The sequence below is a fragment of the Lissotriton helveticus genome, chromosome 9 (genome assembly GCF_964261635.1).
Source record: "Lissotriton helveticus chromosome 9, aLisHel1.1, whole genome shotgun sequence".
In the NCBI taxonomy this organism is placed as follows: Eukaryota; Metazoa; Chordata; class Amphibia; order Caudata; family Salamandridae; genus Lissotriton; species Lissotriton helveticus.
The window spans coordinates 1,247,053,072-1,247,075,444 of record NC_136070.1 but is presented as its reverse complement, the minus strand read 5'-3'; the positions used below and the strand labels follow the sequence as shown (position 1 = coordinate 1,247,075,444).

Here is a 22,373-nt window from a genome sequence, read left to right as displayed (position 1 = left end):
GGGTCTTTTAGTAGAAAATGATAAGAAGGAAAAAAGATGATTGTTCACAAAATTGGTTGAACAATAATAATTTGTTCTAAAAACTTTGGGAGTAAAGCCATTTTGGTGAAACTATTACAACCATCATATTTAGAACTAAATATAAGTTTCATGTACCATTTATGGGTAATATTCAAGATAGTTGCAGTTCATTTTTAATAATGGCTGTAAAAGGAAGTAGCATCTGCCTGTACCCTTTAACTTCTTGGAACCCACAGCTTGATATCACCAACATTGACAACATTTGCACACTAAATTACAATTTTGGGTTAAACGTAGGTATAGTACATAAAATAAAGTTCAATTACTTTATTAAAGCTATTTTTGTTCAATTGTGTCTTATTACAAAAATCAAGAAAAATTGTTTTGTTCTAATTAACAGGGGCGAGATGGGTCGAAAGGGGAGCGTGGAGAAACTGGGCTCGTGGGACCTGTCGGATCTCCTGGTGTCCCTGGACTTCCCGGACAGGTTGGAGCTCCTGGCCAGGTGAGAGATACCAAACACAACACTCCACACAGCATCAGTAACAGAATGATATGGTGGGAGTAGATATACATTACAGGCAAAGGCAAAATAGGTTGAGTTCAGCCTTTTCTGGTGCATGGGGTTATGTAGGAAAATTGTATCTTCCTTTGGGGTGACATTCGCTTTAATTGCTGTGAATAAACTTTTTTTAAATTGGAATGTATATTCTAGCAATACGTTTAGAAGGCATGTGTTCGGGGTATATAGTCTTGCCCGTCATCTATCTCATAGCTGGCTGGCCAATGTAATGGTTTCTGACAGCCTATCTTGGTTATTTCTTTTTGCTCTTGTGAGCAAGAAGTAATTCACCCCAAGGTCTTTTTGCGCTATTATTTCTCTGGGGGCTTCTGCAGAGCAGCAACTGAGTCTAGAGGCAGACGCTTATCTTAAACCTAAGTTTTCAGGATTACTAAAATACATGCAAATAGCTCCACTAAAATTATTTACATGTAATTTCCATTATGTACAATAATGGCGGATTTCACTATTTAGTGAAATTAGAGGCAGACCTCCCAATTGCAAAGTTTTCCAATTATTATGAATTTTGAGGAGTGATCCAAAGCAAGTGTTGAGTCTTGCCAATCTTGTGGACAAGCGGATGAATCCTTGATCGATGTTGATTATATAATGAACACATAAAAAAGGAAAGTATTGTATATCCTAAAAACAGATTAATGTCTGACATCAAAATATGTGATTGTTAAAACACCAATATTAAAATCACATACCATACACTGTCACCTCTAGAAGGTCACTGCACCTTCAAATCGGCATACTCCATTGGTGAGGCATTAAGCCTCAGTATGCCAATCAACTTAAAAAAGAAAGTAAAACTCACCAAATGGACATCATCTCTCAGTTTTCTCTCACGATAGAGTGGAGTTCAGACTATCCTCGATTTTGGCAGTTAACACGTGCTGAACTAATTGATATATGTGATATGAACACTTTTTGCTTATTTCCTAAATGGTGCTATAGTTGTTGCTGGTCTACCCATAATTTTGGGCTTTATACTCCGTAAGTTTATAGACCAAATCACAGATATATTGGCCCATCGGTTTGAGCGATATTGCCTCTGCCCTGAAGAAGTCCATCTCTTTGGAAGAAACACGTTGGCTGGTCTACCCTATATGTTGTTTGACACTCCTGATCAATAAAAGACGACTTGAAGAACAAATTCTGGATACAGATTGTATAATTGTCAATGTATTAATGTGTCAGTGCACCAATTGCTGTTTATGTGGAACATTTTGGTTCCAGTAGGACCGTACCTTGACAGTGGGTACTTGGTTTGAGTGCACACATTTTGGAATACATTTCCCTTTGCTCCAAAGTGATATATTGGGGACAGTAGGTTAGGTGCCAGCCAGTATAGAGTTTCACTGTCAGCATTTGGATGAAAATGAACAGAGTCCTCCAATGCAGAAACAAACTACCGCCAATTGTAAGTGTTGGTGGATAGCCACCTCTAATCCTGCAGTAGGAATTATCAGAACTCCGGAGTTGCAGAATTACTCAGTCAATATGAGTTTGTGACTTGCAAATTATGAAGTACTTATATAATTAGTAGTAGTAGTAGTAGCACCAATGATAAATATTATTATCAATAATAATTGTACTAATAATAATAATTATTATTATTATCATCATTATTATTAGTAGTAGTATTATACATCGGCCATCTAACCAAGGCCCGGTTGTCCTGAAACTAACTTAGCTGCAAACTGGTCAATACAAAGATACCTCATACACACTTGTACACAAACTAGCACAATTCAAACTCCTCCCCCACACTTTCAAGGCACCACATAACACTGTCCCAGCATGCCTCAACACTTGCATCTGTTTCCATAAACCATCCAGACACCTCCACTCGCACACACACCACACATACAGAAAACCGATTCCAGTGGTCGAGCCTTCTACTACATCTACTCCTACTTCTCCTAAAGCGTGGCACGACCTCCTGCTGCTTACAAGCGTCTCCTTCTCCCTTCTTGAATTCTGCAAAAAGCTGAAGACCTGGATTTTTGAGTAGTTCCATTAGGCCATGGGTTTGGCTAGACTCACACATGCTCAACACCAGGGTACACTCGCGGGTGATAGTGCCCTCTACAAATCTGCATAACATAGCATAACATACAGAGAGGGAAACATGATGGCTTCAAAACTAGCAGCGGGCAAAAGCAAGCTAATTGTCCACACCTAAAATAACTGGAATATTGGCCCAAATATTGAAGGGAAATTATTAGACTGAAAACAAAGGGGCACATTTATGTCCATAAGCAACCGTCTTTTAGAATAAAAAAGTAGTAGAATGAGTAATATTACTTAAAAAGTGTCCCAGCCAAAACAATTAAAGGAATAGGAAGGTTACAATTAACAACTGATGATCATTGCTAGACCTCTACCTGGATGATCAGTGCAGTCAATATCAGTGATTTATATGTTTATCAGAGCTGTGTAATGTCATGTTCTGATTTCTCCTTAAGCTAGGCCTGACTATAAATAAACGTGCTCACCATGTTCGGCTGAGTAACACACAAGTGAGAGACAGAAGAGATGACAAGCCTCAGGAAGACAATAAACTGTGGGAATATATTCTGATCTGGAATCCCTAACTGACCAGTTCAGCATACATGGCTTTCTTTGGATAAGGAGGTAGCTTCTAGCTAAATTTGTTTAGAGCAGCCAGCCCCACACCTGAGTAGGTGCAAATGTCTTGTCTCATACACGCTGATAACACCACTGTAAATAGGCAACAGCTGCTCTACACATGTTCCCAGAGAAAACTAGAGTGCTAAATACAAAGGGTGACCTACTCCCTACTACCAAGATGGCACCTGTAATAGAGGTAAAAGAAGTACTCTCTGTCAGCTGGGAACTGTTATACTGGCTAGCTGGTTGGGAGACAGGAAGTTGGAAGGAATATTCACCCCACAAGCACTGTTTCTAAATGTAATACTAAAAGCTAACATACAATTTAAAATATTAGCTTATTTACAGCAAATAAAACATGGTCACCTCAAATGGAGATCTAATTTGCCCGAAAGAGAGGAGGAATAAAGAGGCAAGGAGAGGCTGCAAGTTTTGGAGTAAGTTTAGAAGAGCAGCCCAATTAGTACAATCTTGCATATATCATTTAACGAGTGCCGCTTAGGTCAACTCTTATTGAAACATAGCCCTATTTGTCTGCAGCAGCTAGGGTCATACTATATTTGATAAACATGCTATGCTGTGATAAATGCATTTATATGTTGCATGCTCTGAGCCCATACCAGTGCCCCATTCTGCCATCGGTAAGACCTGCAATCTCATTTTGTTCTGTCCCTTCTCGCCAGGTTTCAAAGGCTCCATCACAGATTGGCATCTGTGTGTGAGTTGTAGTGGTAGTAGCAGACAGCGTTACATATTAGTGATGTTATACATGGGAGGGTATCGCTGGAAGGCGAGCCAGGTGACTACTGCTAGCCATGTTATTTTGACGTATGCATTGGCTAAAGTGTTTGCACGAGTGAGTTAGTTGGCTGTATTGTGTGTTGCTTTGGTTCCCTGACATTTATCTGCTGGCTTACATGGCCTGTACTGAGTGGGTGTCTTGAATTCTGTTTAGACATATACTGTTGTGCAGTGGTGGGTTGTGATGATCTGGGTGAATATATTGTCCCACTGATAGCTACCTGAGTAGTACCACATTGAAGGTGTGTAAAGTGTTTTGTTTAATATGATGTGCTGGTAGTTTTTGTGAATTGTTATTTAATAATATGAACTGTTACAAGCACATTGAGACCAATCTATATGTCATGTCTGCACTTGGTTTTTGTAAACAGTTGTCTAGTGTTTTCTGTAAGACATTGGGTTGTGAGTTATGTGTGTGATGTAAAGGAGCAGGGTTAACATTAATGTGCCTGGCTACAGATAAAATGTGGGTGCTAAAGAGCCAATTCAGAGACCAAGCGGTGAACTATGGGAGCTGTTACCTGCTCGAGGTATACATGAGAGTAATTGTTTTTTGTGTGTTTGTTTTCTAGGGTATCCCAGGCATAGCAGGCCCTTCAGGAACAAAGGTAAGGGATTGGAAAACAAAACCATGACAATTGGGAAACTGTCTAAAGGAATGTAACTGGGAAGACCACCCTGTACATTGTTGGCCTTTCCAGGGGTCTTGCACCCTATAGAGATGGGCAGGACTTTCACTTAAGAGCCAGGGTAGACATATCAAACTTTGAATGTTCAGGAAGTTGCAAAGTTTTGCTCCTTTGCACACCATCACCTGCGGTCACAATGTATTCCACAAAAACATTTGCTAGTGATTTATTCCACTAAAAGAAGAATAGCTGACAAAAAGTAGGATTTGCAATTTTTCCCACAGAATCTGCTTTTTGCAGGATTTTTCACCACGTATTTATAAGTTGACAAAGTTTTGTTAAAAGCCTCATATGGTACCAATTTTAATATTTCCTTCCTAAAATGTAATCAGTTAATACACATCGCCATCAAATATACACATCAATAGTAAAAGCAATTGTAAAATCTAACATTATGCAACTCTAAAATAACTGGTTACGACAGTTTTTGCAATCAATGTCCATCAGGGCCTGATTCACAACGGTAAATTTATACTTCTCTGTACGTTTACGATTGTTTGCTATTCACAAATGGATTTACGACGAGTAGTATCTTTACGAGTGCAGAGTCTCAGTGAATTCAGTGTTGTTTGACATTATGAGTACTTGAATTAGCTGGAAGTAGCTAATACATTTAAAAGTGTTCCAAATGGGGGGGACAAATATATGCCTTTCCCTAGGCCTCAAAAATCCTTAAGATGTCACTCCATGTTCAGCACTACAGAGGCCGACAGCCAGGGAGGCCGACCCACACCCGGCTTTAGGTCTAAATGTAAGGATATTCACTGAGATCTGCTTTAACTCTGGATGGCTTTACCTCCACCCATATCCCTTCGTAGAGCAATTGGATCACTTCCTACAGTGAAGCTGCTATGATCCAATCTTATTTTGTCCCTAGCAGCCCCCCGTCCACACCTTTGAAATCCCCACAGTGGTCAATGAAACATGTTTGAAAGTTCACCCAAGACATGGACTGCCTGATTTCTCAGTAATGTGACTGCTAAGATGTTTCTGAAGGTTCTACCTTGGGCCCTAAACCCCTTTATGCCTCTTGGATATTGCTGCAAAAACTGTCCAAACTATTTGGTTATTTTATATGAATGATTTTAAAGGGGCCATTCAATGTATAGAAAAAAAACTGCTCTCTTCATCCAGTCCTCTATCTTTTGCAATCACCTACAATACTCATTCTAGAATGTTCCCTTGATGATGTCAGCATGGGTTTTGAGATCTATTGTGACATCATTCACGAGATTGCTCTTTAACCCGTTGGCTGCTGCCGTCGGCCAACGGTAGTCGCGTGCACTACCTTGGTAGTGCTGCGCACGTCCGTTGGCCGACGGTGCCCCACTTGTTTTTCGAACGTTCAGCACTGGAGCTGAACGTTCGACTGAGCCAACGGGTTTAAAAACATGCAGATCCTTCCCACACAAACAGTTGCTCCAATAGCTCGTCAAACAGAAATGTCCAATCAACAGGAATATGTATCGCTGTGTTCTCAACTTCTCTAATCTTTTCTTGTTTGATATTTTAGGGAGACAGAGGAGAGACCGGACCGAGGGGTGAACAGGTACAGTCAGAGACACGTCATGTTTACTGTAAATAGACCGTCAAGCTTCACTACGGTCGAAGCTTGGCAACGAACACTGGACAGGGCAAGTTGCATCTATGATTGTTGGACTTGTTGGAAAATGCCTGCTTTTGGCTACATGGACACCCTCAATATTGCCAAGCCTATAAAACAATAAGTGGCTGTTTCTCAGCAGAAATGTGCGCAGGCCCAGTGTCTGATGTGCCTTGAGTCTGGGGTGAGATGCCCTTGTTAAAGGCCCGCAGACAGGCTGCTTGGTTTGTGAATTTTCATAGACAGGAATGTATCTTTTGTACTTTAAGTTGGATGCTTCGCCGTCAACTATTTTCCTTCTTTGCAATGTGTTATCTTTTACACTGTTCGACTATGGCCCCACTCGATCTCCCTGTCTGTCTAAGCATTTCAGTTCCATTACATGAAAGCGCTCCAAACAGGGCAAAACTACACCGGTGATTGTTTAAAGTCCTTGAGAGTCACAATTAAAGTTACACTGAGCAGGTTTAGATATGATCCTGAGCAGGGAAGCTTAGTTTAATGGCTTACTTGCTTGTCTTGCATCCTGGAAGAAGAGTTCTAATCCCAGCTTTGGCAGCTTCAACACAAACTCAGTGATTCTGCGAAACAGCTTTATCTGCCTGTGGTTTAAAGTATCAACAAGAACTATGGGCCTGAGTTTGACTTTGGCGGGCAGATCAAGGACCATGGTCATGGTAGAGTAGTTTACTATCGCCATGACGAGGGAACTGCCCGCCAAATTTAGAGGTGTCCGCCAGCTCAGTGGACACACAGCAGTTCCTGTAAATACATTCAACGCCTGGTGGACGTCTCCGGCAACACAACGGAACCATACATCAAACTTTCAAACTTTTTTTATTTTCAAAAACAAAATCCTAAAGCATGGGTACCGTGTCTGCCAAACTCTAAACCTGGCCCTTTGTTTGATCATGTTCTGCTTCTTTCCAAAGATGCTTCTATGAGCACAGGGAGACAATGGAGTAAGCATGCCTGTCCAAGTGTCCATGTGTCCTGGGTCCTTATCACCCCAATGATCTGCTGTAATATAGGGCTGGGTTTTAGGGTCAGCTTGCAGTGGGTCAAGTGATGGACTGCTGAAAGCATCAGCATAGGGGACACATACCAATCACACACAATGCTCACTGTAAGGACTCATTTAAAAAGGCACAGACCCTCTCCTGCATCATCCCTAATTCTTGCTAGGTTTGTGCCGGGTTTAGTCACTAGATTTTGGCTAAGGACACAAGTATTTTTATGTAGCTGCATTTTGTGGCTTTGACGCTCTCTTGCCCAGAAAGGCAATCTGCAAGACATCAGGGGCTAAATGTACGAAACATTTTTGCGTACGTAAACGGCCAGATTTGCAGAAAATGCCTTTCCTGATGTACAAAGCCCAAATTGCGATTCAGTAACCTGTTACCAATCAATTTGGGTTTGCGAATCGATGTTTGGAAGGGTCGTGTTTGGGGCATCTCTTCCAAATACTGATTCACATTGGTACGTACACATTTTTTGCAATCGAAAACGCAGTCACAAAAAATTCACACTTTACTGCTAACTCAAAATTGCTGGTAACCCATTCATAAATGGGAAGAGGTCACCTTGGGACCCCTTCCCCTTTGAGAATGGTTCAATAAATATTTTTTAAGAGCAGGCAGTGGTCCTGCTCTTAAAAAAGAAAAATGAAAATTGTCACTTTTTATTTTTAAATGCATCCAGTTTTCCTTTAAGAAATAAGGGTTGCAGTTAAAAAAAAACAATGATTGCTTTATCTAAAAGCAATCACGGGCATGGTGGTCTGCTGTTCCCAGCAGGCCACCATCCCTGTGATGGCAACGAATCCTAGTGGGTCACAAATTGCGACCTACCTCATTAATATTCATGAGGTAGGTCTTTTTGCGACCCAATAAGAATCTCTATTTAGGGGATGGGGTTAAATAACCCATTTGTACATTGGTGATAGCAATTAGCAAAAAAAACGCTATTTGGTAATCGCTATTACTATTGTTCGTACATCAACCCCATGTCACAAAGTGCTCTTCGCACCTCGTAATTGCCACAGCAGTAAAAACGATTGCAGAAGCCACTTATGCTGCTTTTTAGTGCTGCGTTTCGGCCTAAATGAGACCATACATACATAGGGTGGCGTAGCATTACGACGCATTTCCATATTTACGATTTCTCGTAAATCTGGAAATGCATCAGTGGACATGGGTGTTGCGTGGCAACACCCACAGCAACACCCATGTCACGCCCCTAACACGCAAAGTGCTGCGTGAACAGGCGCGATATTTACAAGCACAGGTTAAGTCACGCAGGGTGGCTTTACCTGTTCTTGTAAATATCACTTAGCAGGCTGCGCCACTGGTGCGTCACGCAATGTGATGCACTGGCGGCACAAGGGGCTTGTAAATCTGCCCCTTAGTACTTTGTTTGCACTGTTAGTGATGTACTGCAATGGATTTAAAGTGAGTGTGATCACACTTGACTGGAAGGACCTGAGGTACCTCCTTCTGTACCAGTCCTGTCCTGTCAGAATGGACATTCTACTCATCTCAGAAATGGAAGCATAACACTGGAAGAAAGACTTCCTAGAGTGTAAACATTGCCAAGTAGGTTGAGAGTCCAAGAAAATCTAGTCAGATAAATATGGCATTCAGAAGTGGAATTTCTATGCCCACTAGTAGAAACTGTGTGACCAAGGACTAGCAAATGTCCAGTTGGCTAATGATATGGCAGGCCGTAGTGCTGGTTTAGGGCCACCTCAGAACCGAACCCACCTTCATCGCGAAGCCATATGCCATATAAGAAGAGACAATGCATATCTCAGTGTCTCATTAGCATAACAAAAGTTAAGTATTCCTAACTTAAGTGATGCATGTGTTGCTGCAATTCTCTCTAAGTCACCGGTCTAAGGTCTGGCCAATCACCAGGCACTTCTACACAGCACATGTTCAGAGTGCATAGCGTTGCACAAAAATATAATAAAAGCATTATTTTATTTAGAGGGTTTAAGTGTTCTGAAAACAGAGTTGAGGCTTTTCTTGTAATGTTAAAACCTGCTATGGATTTTCCATCAGTGCTGGCAAAGCAGAAACACATGAAAATACTGCAATGCAGCCAAGTGGTACCTTGAGCAACACAACTTTAAATGTCATCACACCTCCTCAGCCATGTTTTTTTATAAGACTGCAGGTTCTGCTTTTAAGAATTCTGACTCTGCGCCTCACCCTAACCTGGTTCTCTTGTGTCTCGTGTCTTTGCAGGGGCGTCCTGGAGAGACCGGTCAGAAAGGAGACTCAGGAACTGCTGCTGTGAGTGTTCTTTGACATGTGTGTCCATCAGTTAGCATCCATGACTTTTGCTAGGTTATAGCTGAGTGCACAGGCGCACCAGTAGGAGTCGCTGCCCTGCTGCCTCTATCTGGGTACATTTGAAAGGTGTAAATAAACGGAGACATCATTTCTGTTTCTTGCATACCAGCCACTCTGCTTCCTGCGTGGCAAAAGAAACATCTACAGCATTTTACTTAAGTCATCTCATTCAGAACTTCTTAGCACCAGTGATGGCTCCCATCTCCAAGGCGAGAACACTGCATTTGGAAAAATCAGTCACAGCAGGTGACCTCAACCTTGCCTCCACCACTCCTGAGTTACCCTTCCTGACCCCGTCTGATAACTCAAGCCCTCATGCCCTGCCCTCATGTCACGCCCTCATGTCGCACGTTCATGTCCTACCCTCATGTTCCACCCCAAATGCCCTGTCTGCCTTTAGACCACTATGCTCTTTGGTTCTCAACCAAGCTGAGGTGGATACACTTTCATTACCAACATTTGTAAATTCCCAGACATGCTGGGACTTTACTCCCAGTATCAGACCTCCCAAATCACATAGTGCCACTACGTGTCAATAGATATAGGCGATCCTCACCCAGGCTCCCAGTGAAATGCCAATATAGCAGGGTGTGCACCAAGTGAGCAGGTTTCCACGCAGAGAGAAGGTATCCATCTCATGTTCGGAGGCCGATTTCACAGACTTCAGAAGATGTTGGCGGAAGCCTCAGAAGGCTTTGTTATTTATTTTTGTTAAAGGGTCTGCTTGAAGTCCTGCTCCTTTTCTTGGCCATGTCCCCTCCTTGTTTGGCCCAATTGTGATAGGCTCAAATCCTCGCCTCCACTCCAGATCCCGCTAATCCGAGGACCCTCTTCCTCCTCTCACGCAGTAAAATGATTTCCAAAGTCTGTAGCATTTGAGATGCAAGTTTCATGCTAGAGCAATTTTTCCCCACTATCAGGTCCACTAACTTCACCTGCCATCTAAATGTTGGTGAGGACAATAGAGAAGATGTCCCGCTGCCAGCCGTCTCTAAATAAGCTGCATTCCAAGAAATGTACTACTGATAGCTGTAGGTGCCTGTTTAACTGTGTGTGGAATAGCCTGGAATGCACAAAGTGCCTGTGACTTACTGTGGCATTTCCTGCTGAGCCATAGAGATTAAAGCATATTTATCAAATTATATATGTAAGAGTTTACAATATGCAGAACTTTGGAGACTTTATAAGCAGAAGACATATACAGAAATTGAGCACTCCTAGAACCGTGCTAGAACCTCCTTAAGCCAAGATACATAAGAACTCCAGCAACAACAAATTCGTCCCACCCCCAGGTGAACATTCCCACAACTATACAAGCTCACAGATTTAAAAGTGCCCTCATACTTTGTTCCTGCACAAGAGATGGAGACAGCTTTCTTCTTTTTGAAATAACAGTTCTGTATCTGTTTATATTCTTGTTTCAGAATGTCGAAAAATCCCTTGAACTCATGGGAATTAAGGTAAGGGCAAGAAATGTTGGTTAGCCTAAATACTTTACTCACACACAACCATTAACACAATCCTCCTCCTGTCCTGTGTCTTTAGCGCACTATGGGGTATATTTCCTAGAAAAGTGGCGCAGCATGGCGTTAGCCTTCCTGGTTTAACACAGCGCTCCCCCACTTCAGAAACGCAGGGCTGCACCATATTTACAACAATATTGTGCATTCCTGCATTTCCCCCTACGCTGAAACTAAATTTAGAAGCTTAGTGCCAAAACAGGCACCCTTGCACCATAGTGCTAGGGTGTCTGCATTGAGGGGAAGATTGTTTATGTGCAGGAAGGTGTCCCTTCCTGCACATAAACAATCTTTAAATGGCATTGAAGTTGCAAAGCGTATTTTTTTGTGTTTATGTGAAGAAAAAGTCACCTTCCTGCACATAAAAAATAAAAAGCCTTTTGCTGTTTCTATGTGTGCTGCACAATGCGGCACACATTGAAAAAGCAAAAACAAGGAGAAATTAAACATTTCTCTTCGTTCTGCCCCACATTTACACTGCCCTTGTAAATATGGGGCAGTGTAAAAAAAAATTGGTGTTGCGGTGGAACGCCCACCGTAACACCCATTGCCCATCCCTTGCACGCTAAGTATAGCGTGAAATGGGGACTTATTTACAAGGCAGCGTTAAGGCATTTAACGTGGCTTAACACTGCTTTGTAAATAAGGTGGAGCACATATAGCCACAGGAACGTTCCTGTGGCGATAGGGGCTTGTAAATATGCTCCTATATCTGTGGCTCTCCTTCCCACCGGCCATCTCCTACCCGTGCCTGTGTTTTCTCTCTCTCTCTGTACCCCTGTCTTCCTTTGCGTCTTCCTTCCTTCCTCTCTTTCTCTTTTGTCATCTTTCTTTCTCCATTCTCTCTCTGTCAGGCTCATTTTCTCATTTGTATCTAGTCGTCTGTATCTAGTGTCTTTCTCTCATTCCCTCTTTCTTTTTCACTATCTTTCGCCCTCCTGTTTTCCACTCTCAGTGTCTCTCCTGCCCTTTCCTTCATCCTCCCCTTTCTTCCTTGCCTACTGTCTCCTGCTCTCTATGTTTTCTTTTCCTCTGGCTCATATATCATCTCACACTTTTTCTTTCTTTTCCATTCTCTTTCTTGCTCTGTTTATTTCTGTCTCTCCTATTCCCCATTTACTCCTGTGATTTTTTTCTTCCTGTCTCTTTTACAATTTCACCTCGACTGCCACTCCCTCTCCCTAGTTCCACTGTGCTGCAGGTTCTCCAAGTCATCTCTTTTTCTTACTGCCCTTCAGTTGAAAATTTAGAAATTCTTACACATTGTTTTGGTTTTATCTTTTTTTCTCCAAGTAACACAGTTTGCTATTGTCTTTTTCATCAAGCATCTTGTAAATTTCAAATTAAGAAATTCCTTTTTCCCCACTTTTCATCCATTCTGTGCAACATATATTTAGGTCTAGAGCTGAATAAAAAGGTTCTTGAAATTCCTTTTTGAGATTTTTGTTTCTCTCAACAACACTAGGAATTCTGGGAATTGTGGTCAGTAGCTGGAGTGGGTAAATTAAGACTACAACACCCAACATGCTAAGTGCTGTTGGCTTTGAAACTAGTCGACTGAGATTCAATCTCATGATATGTGACTCGTTGGCAGCTAATAACAGGTAGACTCTATGATGCTTTTTTTAATAACATGTACTCTATTTTGCCCTCTCAACGCATTTCGATTTTCTGTCATCTGTTTCTTTTGCAGACTTCCAAGTTGAAAGACCTCATGGACTTGCACGATGAAACCTCTGGACTGACCCCAGGAAGGAGAGTGCTAAAGGGGGAACCCGGAGAGCCAGGAGCCAAGGGATCCCCTGGGAAGGATGTATGTGTCTGGTATTCAGTTCTCTATGTCTAACTAATGCCAAGTTTTGGATAAATAAGAGGAAAAAGATCTTCAAGTTATTTGATATGTATTATGAATACTATCAGAAAAATAAGTACACAATTGGTAAAGCAGTAATATATGAAAGCAGCCTATTAGAATACTCTCTTAAACTCTCAGATGAGCAGAATACATATAATTTCATATTAATCAAAACCGTAACAAGCTAATATTAGACAAAGCATTTTAAGATGGTTGTAAAACTAGTCATGGTTCAAATCATAAACCAGATTTTGTAGCAGGGAGACAACAGAAAAGCATATGTATTAACTTACTTTTTGACAAAGACGCTGACCAATATCTTTTAGTTTCATTAATATTTACTATTTTTATTTTATGTAATATCCTGGTTGCCGATAATGCCCTATTGAATGTAAAAATAACTTTTGGGTGGTGTTCGCAGCATGAACTGTAAACTAAAGTTTAGACCAATTGTCATTCTGAGATTGAACAGACCATTAAATATTCAATTCATTTTCCCACAGTAATTCTAACATAGTTTTAATATAACCAATGTTATTCGTTTTCACTTATCTACGTATAGTAGTGGCTTTAGGGATTTCAGTACATTGTTTAAATGTTACTGTCCACACAGTCCACAGGAATATCTGATAAGTTAAGTGAAGCCTTATGAGCTGAAACTAATCTTGTATATTGACCGCAAAATTTGAAAGATAAGAGATATTTTGAAACTGTAAAATAACAAATAGAATTATCTTTAACAATCAGATTATTCTACAATATCCCCTACAATCTCAATTTACTTCACTGAATAACCTTAATATTAATCCTCACTTTACCATTAGATTAAATGGCTGAATTAAATAAGCATTTACAATGCAATAGGTCTTGCAATCGCGAGCCTTCGAGCCATTGACACTGTAAACGCCAATGCCTTTTATAACAAATTGAAAGGCATTGTCATTTACAATACCAACAGTCCAAAGTCCTGCAAAAGCAATACCCGCCCTTCATGCCATGTGGGTCATACATTGATCAGAAGATCGTCTGCTGTGGCCGTGTGCTAGGGGCATGACAAACACGTTCACCTGGAGGCGTGGTAAGTAATGTTACTGCAGCCTTTCCTGCGCGCAGTTACTGAACTCTCTCATTCAACGAAATTACACGCGCCTGCTACCATCAACCAGGGCTCTAGCCGGGCTCAGGCAGCGGATCAGTACACTAATTACACGCGCCTTATAACATCAACCAGGGCTGCAGCTGGGCCTATAGCGGGAGAGCATGCGCCTGCTAACATTAAACAGTCCTGCATCTGGGCCTCAAGCGGGGGAACACGCAAATGACCATGTCTGCGGGGACAATTACTGCAGCCTCTCCTACTCGCTGTCACTCAACTCTCTCATTAAACGGATTTACCCGCGGCTGATAACTCTCTCATTCAACGACATTACACGCGCCTGCTAACATCAACCAGGGCTGTAGCCGGGCTCAGGCGGCGGATCACTACACCAATTACACGCGCCTGCTAACATCAGCTAGGCCTTCTCCGTCCCTATTCCAATGAAACAAAAATTGTGTCTACCGCGAGATTTTAAAATGAATTGCCCTTGCCAAATACACACATTATACACATTCTATTTCATACCCGGACAACGTCAGGATGGGCTGCTAGTAAAGAAATAAAAGACAATTAGGGCCATTTGTACATTTAACCAAATAGGTTTTGTTAATAAACTATCATCAGCATTCCTAAACCATGCGGACCTAAGGCAGTAAGATGAGCAACAAGCACAAAAAGTGGGAAAGTTAACTCCATCACTTTAGTTTGTATCGACGTTTGGCCAAAGAGATTATTTCTTTTTTATTATTCCAAAGATTATTCCAAAGACATTCAGCTCAAAAGCCTTCTATTCTTTTAACGACCAAAGGCATAGATAATGAATGAACGAGAACAGGAATCAGCATATTTTATTCGATCTAATCTGCCCCACCAGGATGTTTATAAGAGGTACCAATATTTAGTCAGTGAATTCTAAATGAAAAAAAACAACAATTGCCATTAATTGAAGTCTGAATGTTCAGGGTGGCCGATTCACAGAACTAACTTAAGACAGAATCCTAAACTTACTACCATTTTGGTATTCACAGAAGGCACTTACTCATTTTGGTATTCACAGAAGTTAAGAGTCCTAACTTTAGGACTCCTAAACTGAGAAAAATCCTAACTTTAAGACTTTAGGTATTCACAAAAGGCATTTAGGAGTCCTAAAGATAGGACTCCTAACTTCTGAGAATACCAAATGAGTAAGTGCCTTCTGTGAATTCCAAAATGAGTAAGTGCCTTCTGTGAATTCCAAAATGAGTAAGTGCCTTCTGTGAATACCAAAATGGTAGTAAGTTTAGGATTTTGTCTTAAGTTAGTTCTGTGAATCGCACCCAGGGATATTATAGGAGGTGTTCCTGCTAGGGGCAGAACCTATCTCAATGATAAGAATCTAGAGTAGTCACAATTCTGCATTTCAAAATAGCCATGTCAGGCTAACATGCACTGCAAACAACTCAGGTATCACATTCATGCCACGTTTTATAGCATGTGCAGTTCTCAACATAAAATGCAGACATATATTTACAAGATAAATTTAATACCCAAGCTTTTCGATGAGTCACCTGACCTGATAAAATCAGAAAGGCACCCACCTGAGAAGGTGGAATATGGGATAATAGCACCCGCCCCATTAATCTTATACATTTCAAGCAAAAAGGCGCGCTTGCAGTGTTTCATGTTCTTGCACCTGAACCTAGGATGCAGGCAAGCAACAGGTGTTAGTGCAATTATTATAAGCTTTCTGATTGGTTGAGCCAATCACAGCAGTCCAAACTTGGAACCTAGAATTCAGGCAAACTAAAAGAGTTAGTGCCAGCCTCCTGATTGCCCAGGGAATCTCAACAATCCATATACGGAATATAGAAAGCAGACAAGCAACAGTGGCTAGTGTCATCGCTATAAGCATTGGGATTTGCTGAGCTTATCTCAGAATTCCAGAAATGGAACCCACACTGCAGGCAACCATGAGTGAATCCCACCATTCTGAGCCTTCTGATAGGCTCTGCCTAGCTCAGCATTCCAAATATGGAATTTAGAATGCACACAAACAGCAGAAGTTAATTCCAACATTTCTGAATAGCTTTACCTATCTCAGCATTCTGTATGCAGAACCAGTATGAAATAGTGCCAGGATTTGCTTTGCCTGTCTCATCATCCCATCCAAGTGTTAAGAAAAGGATGCTTTTGTCATAATGAACTCTTAACAATGAGAGGAACCAGAGAATATGGATTGAATGAAAAATCATATTGGCCTCTATGCTTTATGAAACATTTACACCAATCTGTTTATCCTGATCAATAAATAAATGAGTATTGAAGAAGTTTTTTTTAAGTATGCATAAAATGTGTTCTGTGTTTGAGGGTATTCCTGATGACGTACGTCACTTCATTGTTGATGGTTAAGAAAAGACACATTTTCTCAATCTATATAATTTGTTTTTTATTTCAATATGGCATATTTTTACATTTGTTTCTGAAACAAGTTCATTCCAGCAAAAAATTGTGATGCAATTTTCCTTAGTGTATATCATAGTGTTTTTGCGTTCTAGTCTTATATTACCTGTGCTTCTCAGCGAGAGCCTGCCTATGTATCAGTGCCAGTTTCTGTCTGTCTGTCTGTCATTGTGACTGTCCAAGTTTCTGTCTTTGAGTACCTGTTTCTGTGAGTGGCGGTGCCGGTTAGGGTTGTCTGTGAGTGTTTATCTCTGAGTGTCTGCATGGGGCTTTTGATAACTCTCTGTAACCAAAGTTTGTGCTGATGAGTGTCTTTTACGTGCTGTACTCTGTTTTATAGCATCTCTCTGGTCGCAGTGCATGTCACACTTTGTCACTCACAGGAGGTCTGACAGTCTGCACTTGTCACGGTATGTCAGTGTCTGCCTGTCAGTATTTGTCTTTGAAGGTCAGTGCCTGTTCCCTAACTTCAGGTGTCAGTCTGTCAGTGTGTGTCAGTGTTTGTCAGTTTTAGAGTCTGTCATTGTCTGTCACTGTCAAGCATTGTCAGTCAGGGAACGTTTGCCACTCTCAGGCAGTGCCTGCTCTTCAAGGCCCATGTTTGTCGACCTGTGTCAGAACCAGCCCCTCATTGCTTGTATTTTATTATGACTGTTCAGTCTGTGTAAGTCTCTCTCTTTCAGTTTGTATCTGACATTGCCTGTCAATGTATGCCACTTGTAGGATGTGTCTGCCTGACCGTGTTTGATAGTGTCAGGCCCTGCCTGTGTGTCAGTGTCCACTTCTGTATGTCTGTGGTAGCAGCAGCCTGTCATTGTCAGTGCCTGCAAGTATCACTGTATGTGTGTCTGTCATCATCTGCCTGATGGTGGCTTTTTGTCGGTTTCTACCAGTGTCAGACTGTGGTTATTAATGGTTGGTAATGTCTGTGACTGCCTGTTTGGAGGTTTCAGTGTCTTCCTTTTCATGTTCTTGTTGGTTGTTCACTATCCCTGTTTGTCACTGTTCATTCTGCTTGGAAGTGTTTGATTGTTAGTAGGTATCACTCTCTTATTGTATCTGTGTCTGTTTGTTGCTATCTATATGGATATCTCAAGGTGTCTGGCAGTGTCCCTGTCTGCCTGTCATTTCCCCTGTATGCTTGTAAGTTAGCTCAGGGCCTCCCTGCCTATCTGTATGCCTCAGTCAGTGTCTATTGCTGTCTGTCCAGCAGTGTCTAGGTGACTAGCAGTGTTCAGCATAAACAGAGCATAACCATGCATAGAGAGTTCATTCTCTTAATCTGTGGTATCATGTAATCTGATGATTATGAAATTTTGGTCTGTGAATTAATACCTCTGGTTCTTGCTTGCAGGGAGTGATAGGATTTCCAGGAGAGCGAGGAGACAGAGGAGACAAAGGCGACCAGGGGCCCGCTGGGCCTCAAGGACCCATAGGCCGTGCCATTGGGGAAAGAGGTCCAGAAGGGCCCCCAGGACAGGCTGGAGAACCAGGCAAACCGGGCATTCCTGGGGTACCGGGGCGTGCCGGAGAACTCGGAGAAGCCGGGCGGCCCGGTGACAAGGTGAGTGCGATGGACTGAGCAGAGCAGGCATGCTCAGTAGAGATAGGAGATGACTGGCTGTCTCTCAAAACACAGAAATATCACTTACATAGATTGGGGACTGATTTAGAGGAGGCCTGTGAGAAATCTTAATTGCCTCTGTTCAATTTGTGAAATCCCAAATTTTGCATTATGTGAACTCAAAAAAATGTCTTGAGATTTTGCATTACTCAATTATGCTGAATTTGTGTCTGCTGGAGACTGGTTTGTGCAAAACCTATTGCACCAAGTTCTTTGTGAGGACAATAGTGACTCACGCATGATCATCAGTTGATTTAATGTGGCTTCCTGGTAGAAGTTGCAGCATTAGAAAAAGTGGCATGACACAGACACTTGTGAATGGCACTGCTTACATGTATTTATTTTCATGGAATATATTAGAATGATTTGTACATCTGCCATTAGTAAGGCCTTGCAGCACCTTTGGACTTCTGGTACTTTCACACTGTGGTTTTGAGGAGTCCATCTCAGGCCTGAATCTGTTATTGGCAGTTCCAGCTGACGCATCAGTATCAGTTGTGAAAGTGGTCCCTTTTCTGTTTAAGTATATGTTAGTATTTTATTTATTTTTATTTAGTATCTATAGCCCAGTGACTTACTTAACGAATGGGTGGGGCATGTTATTCCGCATAACTTCATGACACACAAGATCGATCGATGTGCCAATTATTTCCCCATTGTAGTGCTGAAGATTTATGCTGCATTATGAGCTTAGGCTCAAAATGCCAATAAAGAAATTTAAAAAACAATAAATGAGAGCCTTGAAGCAGTATGAATATAGTATCTCTTCAGAACGTGATAGGATGGGAGCAGCAACATGATCGCTATCACCGGCCTTTGTACCCTCTTGGGTAATGACCCAAGAGGGTATAAAGGCACTATATGAATCTACATGACATAGCATAACATAACACCGGCACATATGTAGGAGTATCTTCCTCAAGAAGTATTTGAGATAAAGCTCAGAAGTCGGATGAGTCTTTGTGCAGAAGCGAATTGTGCTCTCCTGAACTTCAAGTATGCTTGGGTTTAGGATGAAGCAGGCGTGCAAATATGCCCCATAAGTGCGTTCTGGGCACTCTACGGTTGGTATATAGAAATGGTGGGCATGCCAGTATTAGTCCCTGACCTGCCTGCTGTTGGCATCTGTTGACATACAATGACACAGCACTGTCCCAGGCAGAAGTAGAGACTGGCCATCCACCCACAGAGTTGGTTGCCTACGAAATCAATTGTAGGAATCTCAACATTTTTGCCAGGTCTACCTGACATTTTCAAATTTATAGCAGTTTTGGACATGTAAATGTAAATGTAGTTGAGCTTATATAGCGCACAGCTGCCCGCAGTGGGTTTTCCGGCGCTTGCTTAGGGAACCCTTCCTGGTATTCCCCTGTGAGATAGCAGGGTATCCACAAGGTGAAAGTCAGGCATCCCGCCGCGAGGGGCCGTTGTGGAGATTAAGCAAGCTATTGCCCAGAGTCGCAGAGTGTGAACCCGTGAATCGAGGAGGCACCGGGGCGAGAATTATCGAGTCCGTGGAATTTTTAGCCCAAGACCCGCCGAGGCGGGAATTGAACCCTGGTCCAGGACCGATCTCAGCTTCCGGGTCTGCTGCCTCTAACCCTTGAGCCACACTTCTCCATCTGGTCATGGCGTGCATGCTAACCCCCCCTCACTGAATACGCCTTTACCAAACAAACTTGCCATATAGTTGGCAGTCTCCAAGTGGCACATGTTGGGTAAATCCAGAATAGGACTGTGCATAATGTGCACGGGTGGCGTAAATTTCGAAAGCCTAATGTGATATTCACTGTGGCTTTTCACCATCCACATTTAGGGTTTACAAAATATGGGAGTAGGGCTGGTAAGCAGGTTTGTAGCTCTTACCAGAGTGACAGCACAATATTTGACATAGAGATGACGATCTATCAGATGACAAGTATTTCCACTTTAGAGAAGGAAAATGTGGGTTTCTCTGAGTTTGTTTTGAAAGAGTACATGGCCTTTCATCTAAATAGGGTAACAAGGTAAAGTTTCAGATGTATTATGGCATCTAATACAGCCACCCATACTCAATATGTGTGTCATCCGTCACTTTCATAGCTACCACTTTTTGTCATATTCCTCTCCTGCCTCAAGTGTGGGACAAGTTTACTCTATTCTCTGATCCCTCTATCTCAAGGGCTTTTTTGTGCCATTTTGTTTTTTCATGCGATTGTGATCAATGTTTCTTGTCAAAACTTTCTAGTACATCCCACTCTCAGACAACAGGCAGGGGAGTGGGTTCATGTATTATAGGACTTCATCAAATTTTTTGTACAAAACGTGCCTTCCACTTTTTTAGATTCATACCTGTACCATCAGATTAGATACATTCATAGATAATCCTTCCAATCCTTCTACACCTCCTTGGGTTATAGACACAGAACATTGCAGTGTTTGGGCATTCACAGGTAGTCACAAGAGGAGTTCTAGACTATATGGAATTTTAGCTTTTACTCAACAGATCACAGCCCCAGAAAGGTCAGTTGGGCTGCAGCAGAGAACGTCACATGCCAGTTTCCATCACAAGCCCCCAATCACTCCTAACACTAACTGCCTTTCTAGGTTGTTGCGAACTGTGGTGGCTCCTCCGCTAAGGCAGAGGAGCATCGCAACACTGCTCCGTAGCAGGAAACATAAAATAATAAGAACTTGTGTTATCATTTTATTTTTCTTTCTGCTGTGGCAGCTTTCTGGGAGGGGCCACTCCGAGGACACAAGAGGAGGGGAGGAGTGGTTTGCCCACTCCTAAGTGAACATGACTGTTTGGTCAGCCCTCTTGGGCTGCCCAAAACAGTCATGCGCACTTCCCATATTCTCAATGCAGGCTGCATTACAGTCCCTCCCTGCCCTCGCCCCTCCACCCGAGTCCGGTAGCAGCTGTGGCTGATTGCAAAGTTTCTTGATTCTCCGATTGATTCTTCCGAAGGACAGGCACTCTCTAGCATCCATGCTAATTTGTTGCCTCTCATGTGGTGATGTACTTAACATTATAGCTTTTGACAAATGATGATGCAGTGCTAACTTATAGCTTCTCCTTTCTGTGCTTCTCTTGTCCTGATTGGTTGTTCTGATTTGTAGTAAGATCTGGTTTCATGTGTATGAGTGTAGACAGATATTGAGTTACTATTTGAAATTCTGAAATGTTTAAATATTTTCTTTGCAGGGAGAAAGGGGTGAGAAAGGAGACAAGGGAGATTCGGTATGTCAGAATATACATTACTGATCTGGCATGTTACATGTTATTTTACCATTTAAATGTACTTGTATATGATATCTCACATATTACTAAAGCATACAGTCAGTGTAGATTTTATGAAAGAGGAAGGTTGATAAATGTGTATCAATTCATAAGTTCTTTTGATAATTGAATTGCTTCAAGTAATTCTTTTACAAACTGTCCATTTTTAAAAGGGATTCCTGAAGAATTCAGAAACTACCTTTGCATCCACAGCTGGCCAAAGTCATGCACAATCCCGTAACCATACTGGATATCAGTGTAAATGGTTACTTTCCAATTCTTCCCAATTTTGCATGCTCTTATCAAGGCAACCAATTCGGCTACTTGTGCAGATCTGACTACTGGTAAATACGATGCTTCGACTATATTTGCCAATGTGCACACAGCATACCCAGCGCTCAGTCCTCCTTCCTCATGGCGCATACATGAGCCATCTACGAAGAACTCATGTTCAGAGTCTTTTAAAGGTGCTTCCTGTATGTCTTCTCGGGGTTTAGTACTGAATTCAGTTAAGTCGATACAGTCATGTTCAACTTCTTGTCTCACTTCTGCAAAATGAGAATCTGGCAATATGGTTGCTGGGTTTAAAATATTGCACCTTACAATGGTCACGTTTTCTGAGCCCACAATGATTCTTTCGTATTTGGTCAGTCGACTTGGAATCAAATGCTGAGTACGTGTTCTTGTTAACAGAATCACGACTGAATGAGGAACGTACATTGTTACAGGATGGTCCATGATAATGGATTCACTTTGTTCAAGACTCGTGCAAGTAACAGCTACTACTTTCAAACAACCTGGCAAAGCTACTGCCCTTGGTTTTAGGTCCATTATGTGCACAGAGGATCATCTTTAGCAGATATTATATACTTATTTGAAAACATTGACTGCATGAAGAATTT

General features: G+C 41.8%; 1 protein-coding gene and 1 long non-coding RNA gene across 2 annotated transcripts; both read left to right on the top strand.

Annotated features, from left to right (window-relative positions):
- Nucleotides 1–421: 421 nt before the first annotated feature.
- Nucleotides 422–6,263, top strand: LOC144783468 (uncharacterized). Its single transcript, XR_013601447.1, has 3 exons — nt 422–526; nt 4,597–4,632; nt 6,227–6,263. It is a non-coding gene; the product is annotated as an uncharacterized LOC144783468 (long non-coding RNA).
- Nucleotides 6,264–7,014: 751 nt separating this feature from the next.
- LOC144783406 (uncharacterized) lies at nt 7,015–21,456 on the top strand. Its single transcript, XM_078662396.1, has 5 exons — nt 7,015–7,080; nt 11,097–11,132; nt 12,886–13,005; nt 17,940–18,149; nt 21,397–21,456. Exons 1-5 carry the CDS (start codon nt 7,015–7,017, stop codon nt 21,454–21,456), a joined length of 492 nt encoding a protein of 163 aa, XP_078518522.1.
- Nucleotides 21,457–22,373: the final 917 nt, after the last annotated feature.

What these genes read in the sequence shown, in the direction of transcription:
- LOC144783406 (XM_078662396.1), top strand. Translation starts at nt 7,015, where the DNA reads ATGACGAGGGAACTGCCCGCCAAATTTAGAGGTGTCCGCCAGCTCAGT. An exon ending in GTGGACACACAGCAGTTCCT is followed by an intron (nt 7,081 to 11,096) that starts GTAAATACATTC and finishes TTCTTGTTTCAG; the next exon opens with AATGTCGAAAAATCCCTTGA. An exon ending in TTGAACTCATGGGAATTAAG is followed by an intron (nt 11,133 to 12,885) that starts GTAAGGGCAAGA and finishes TTTCTTTTGCAG; the next exon opens with ACTTCCAAGTTGAAAGACCT.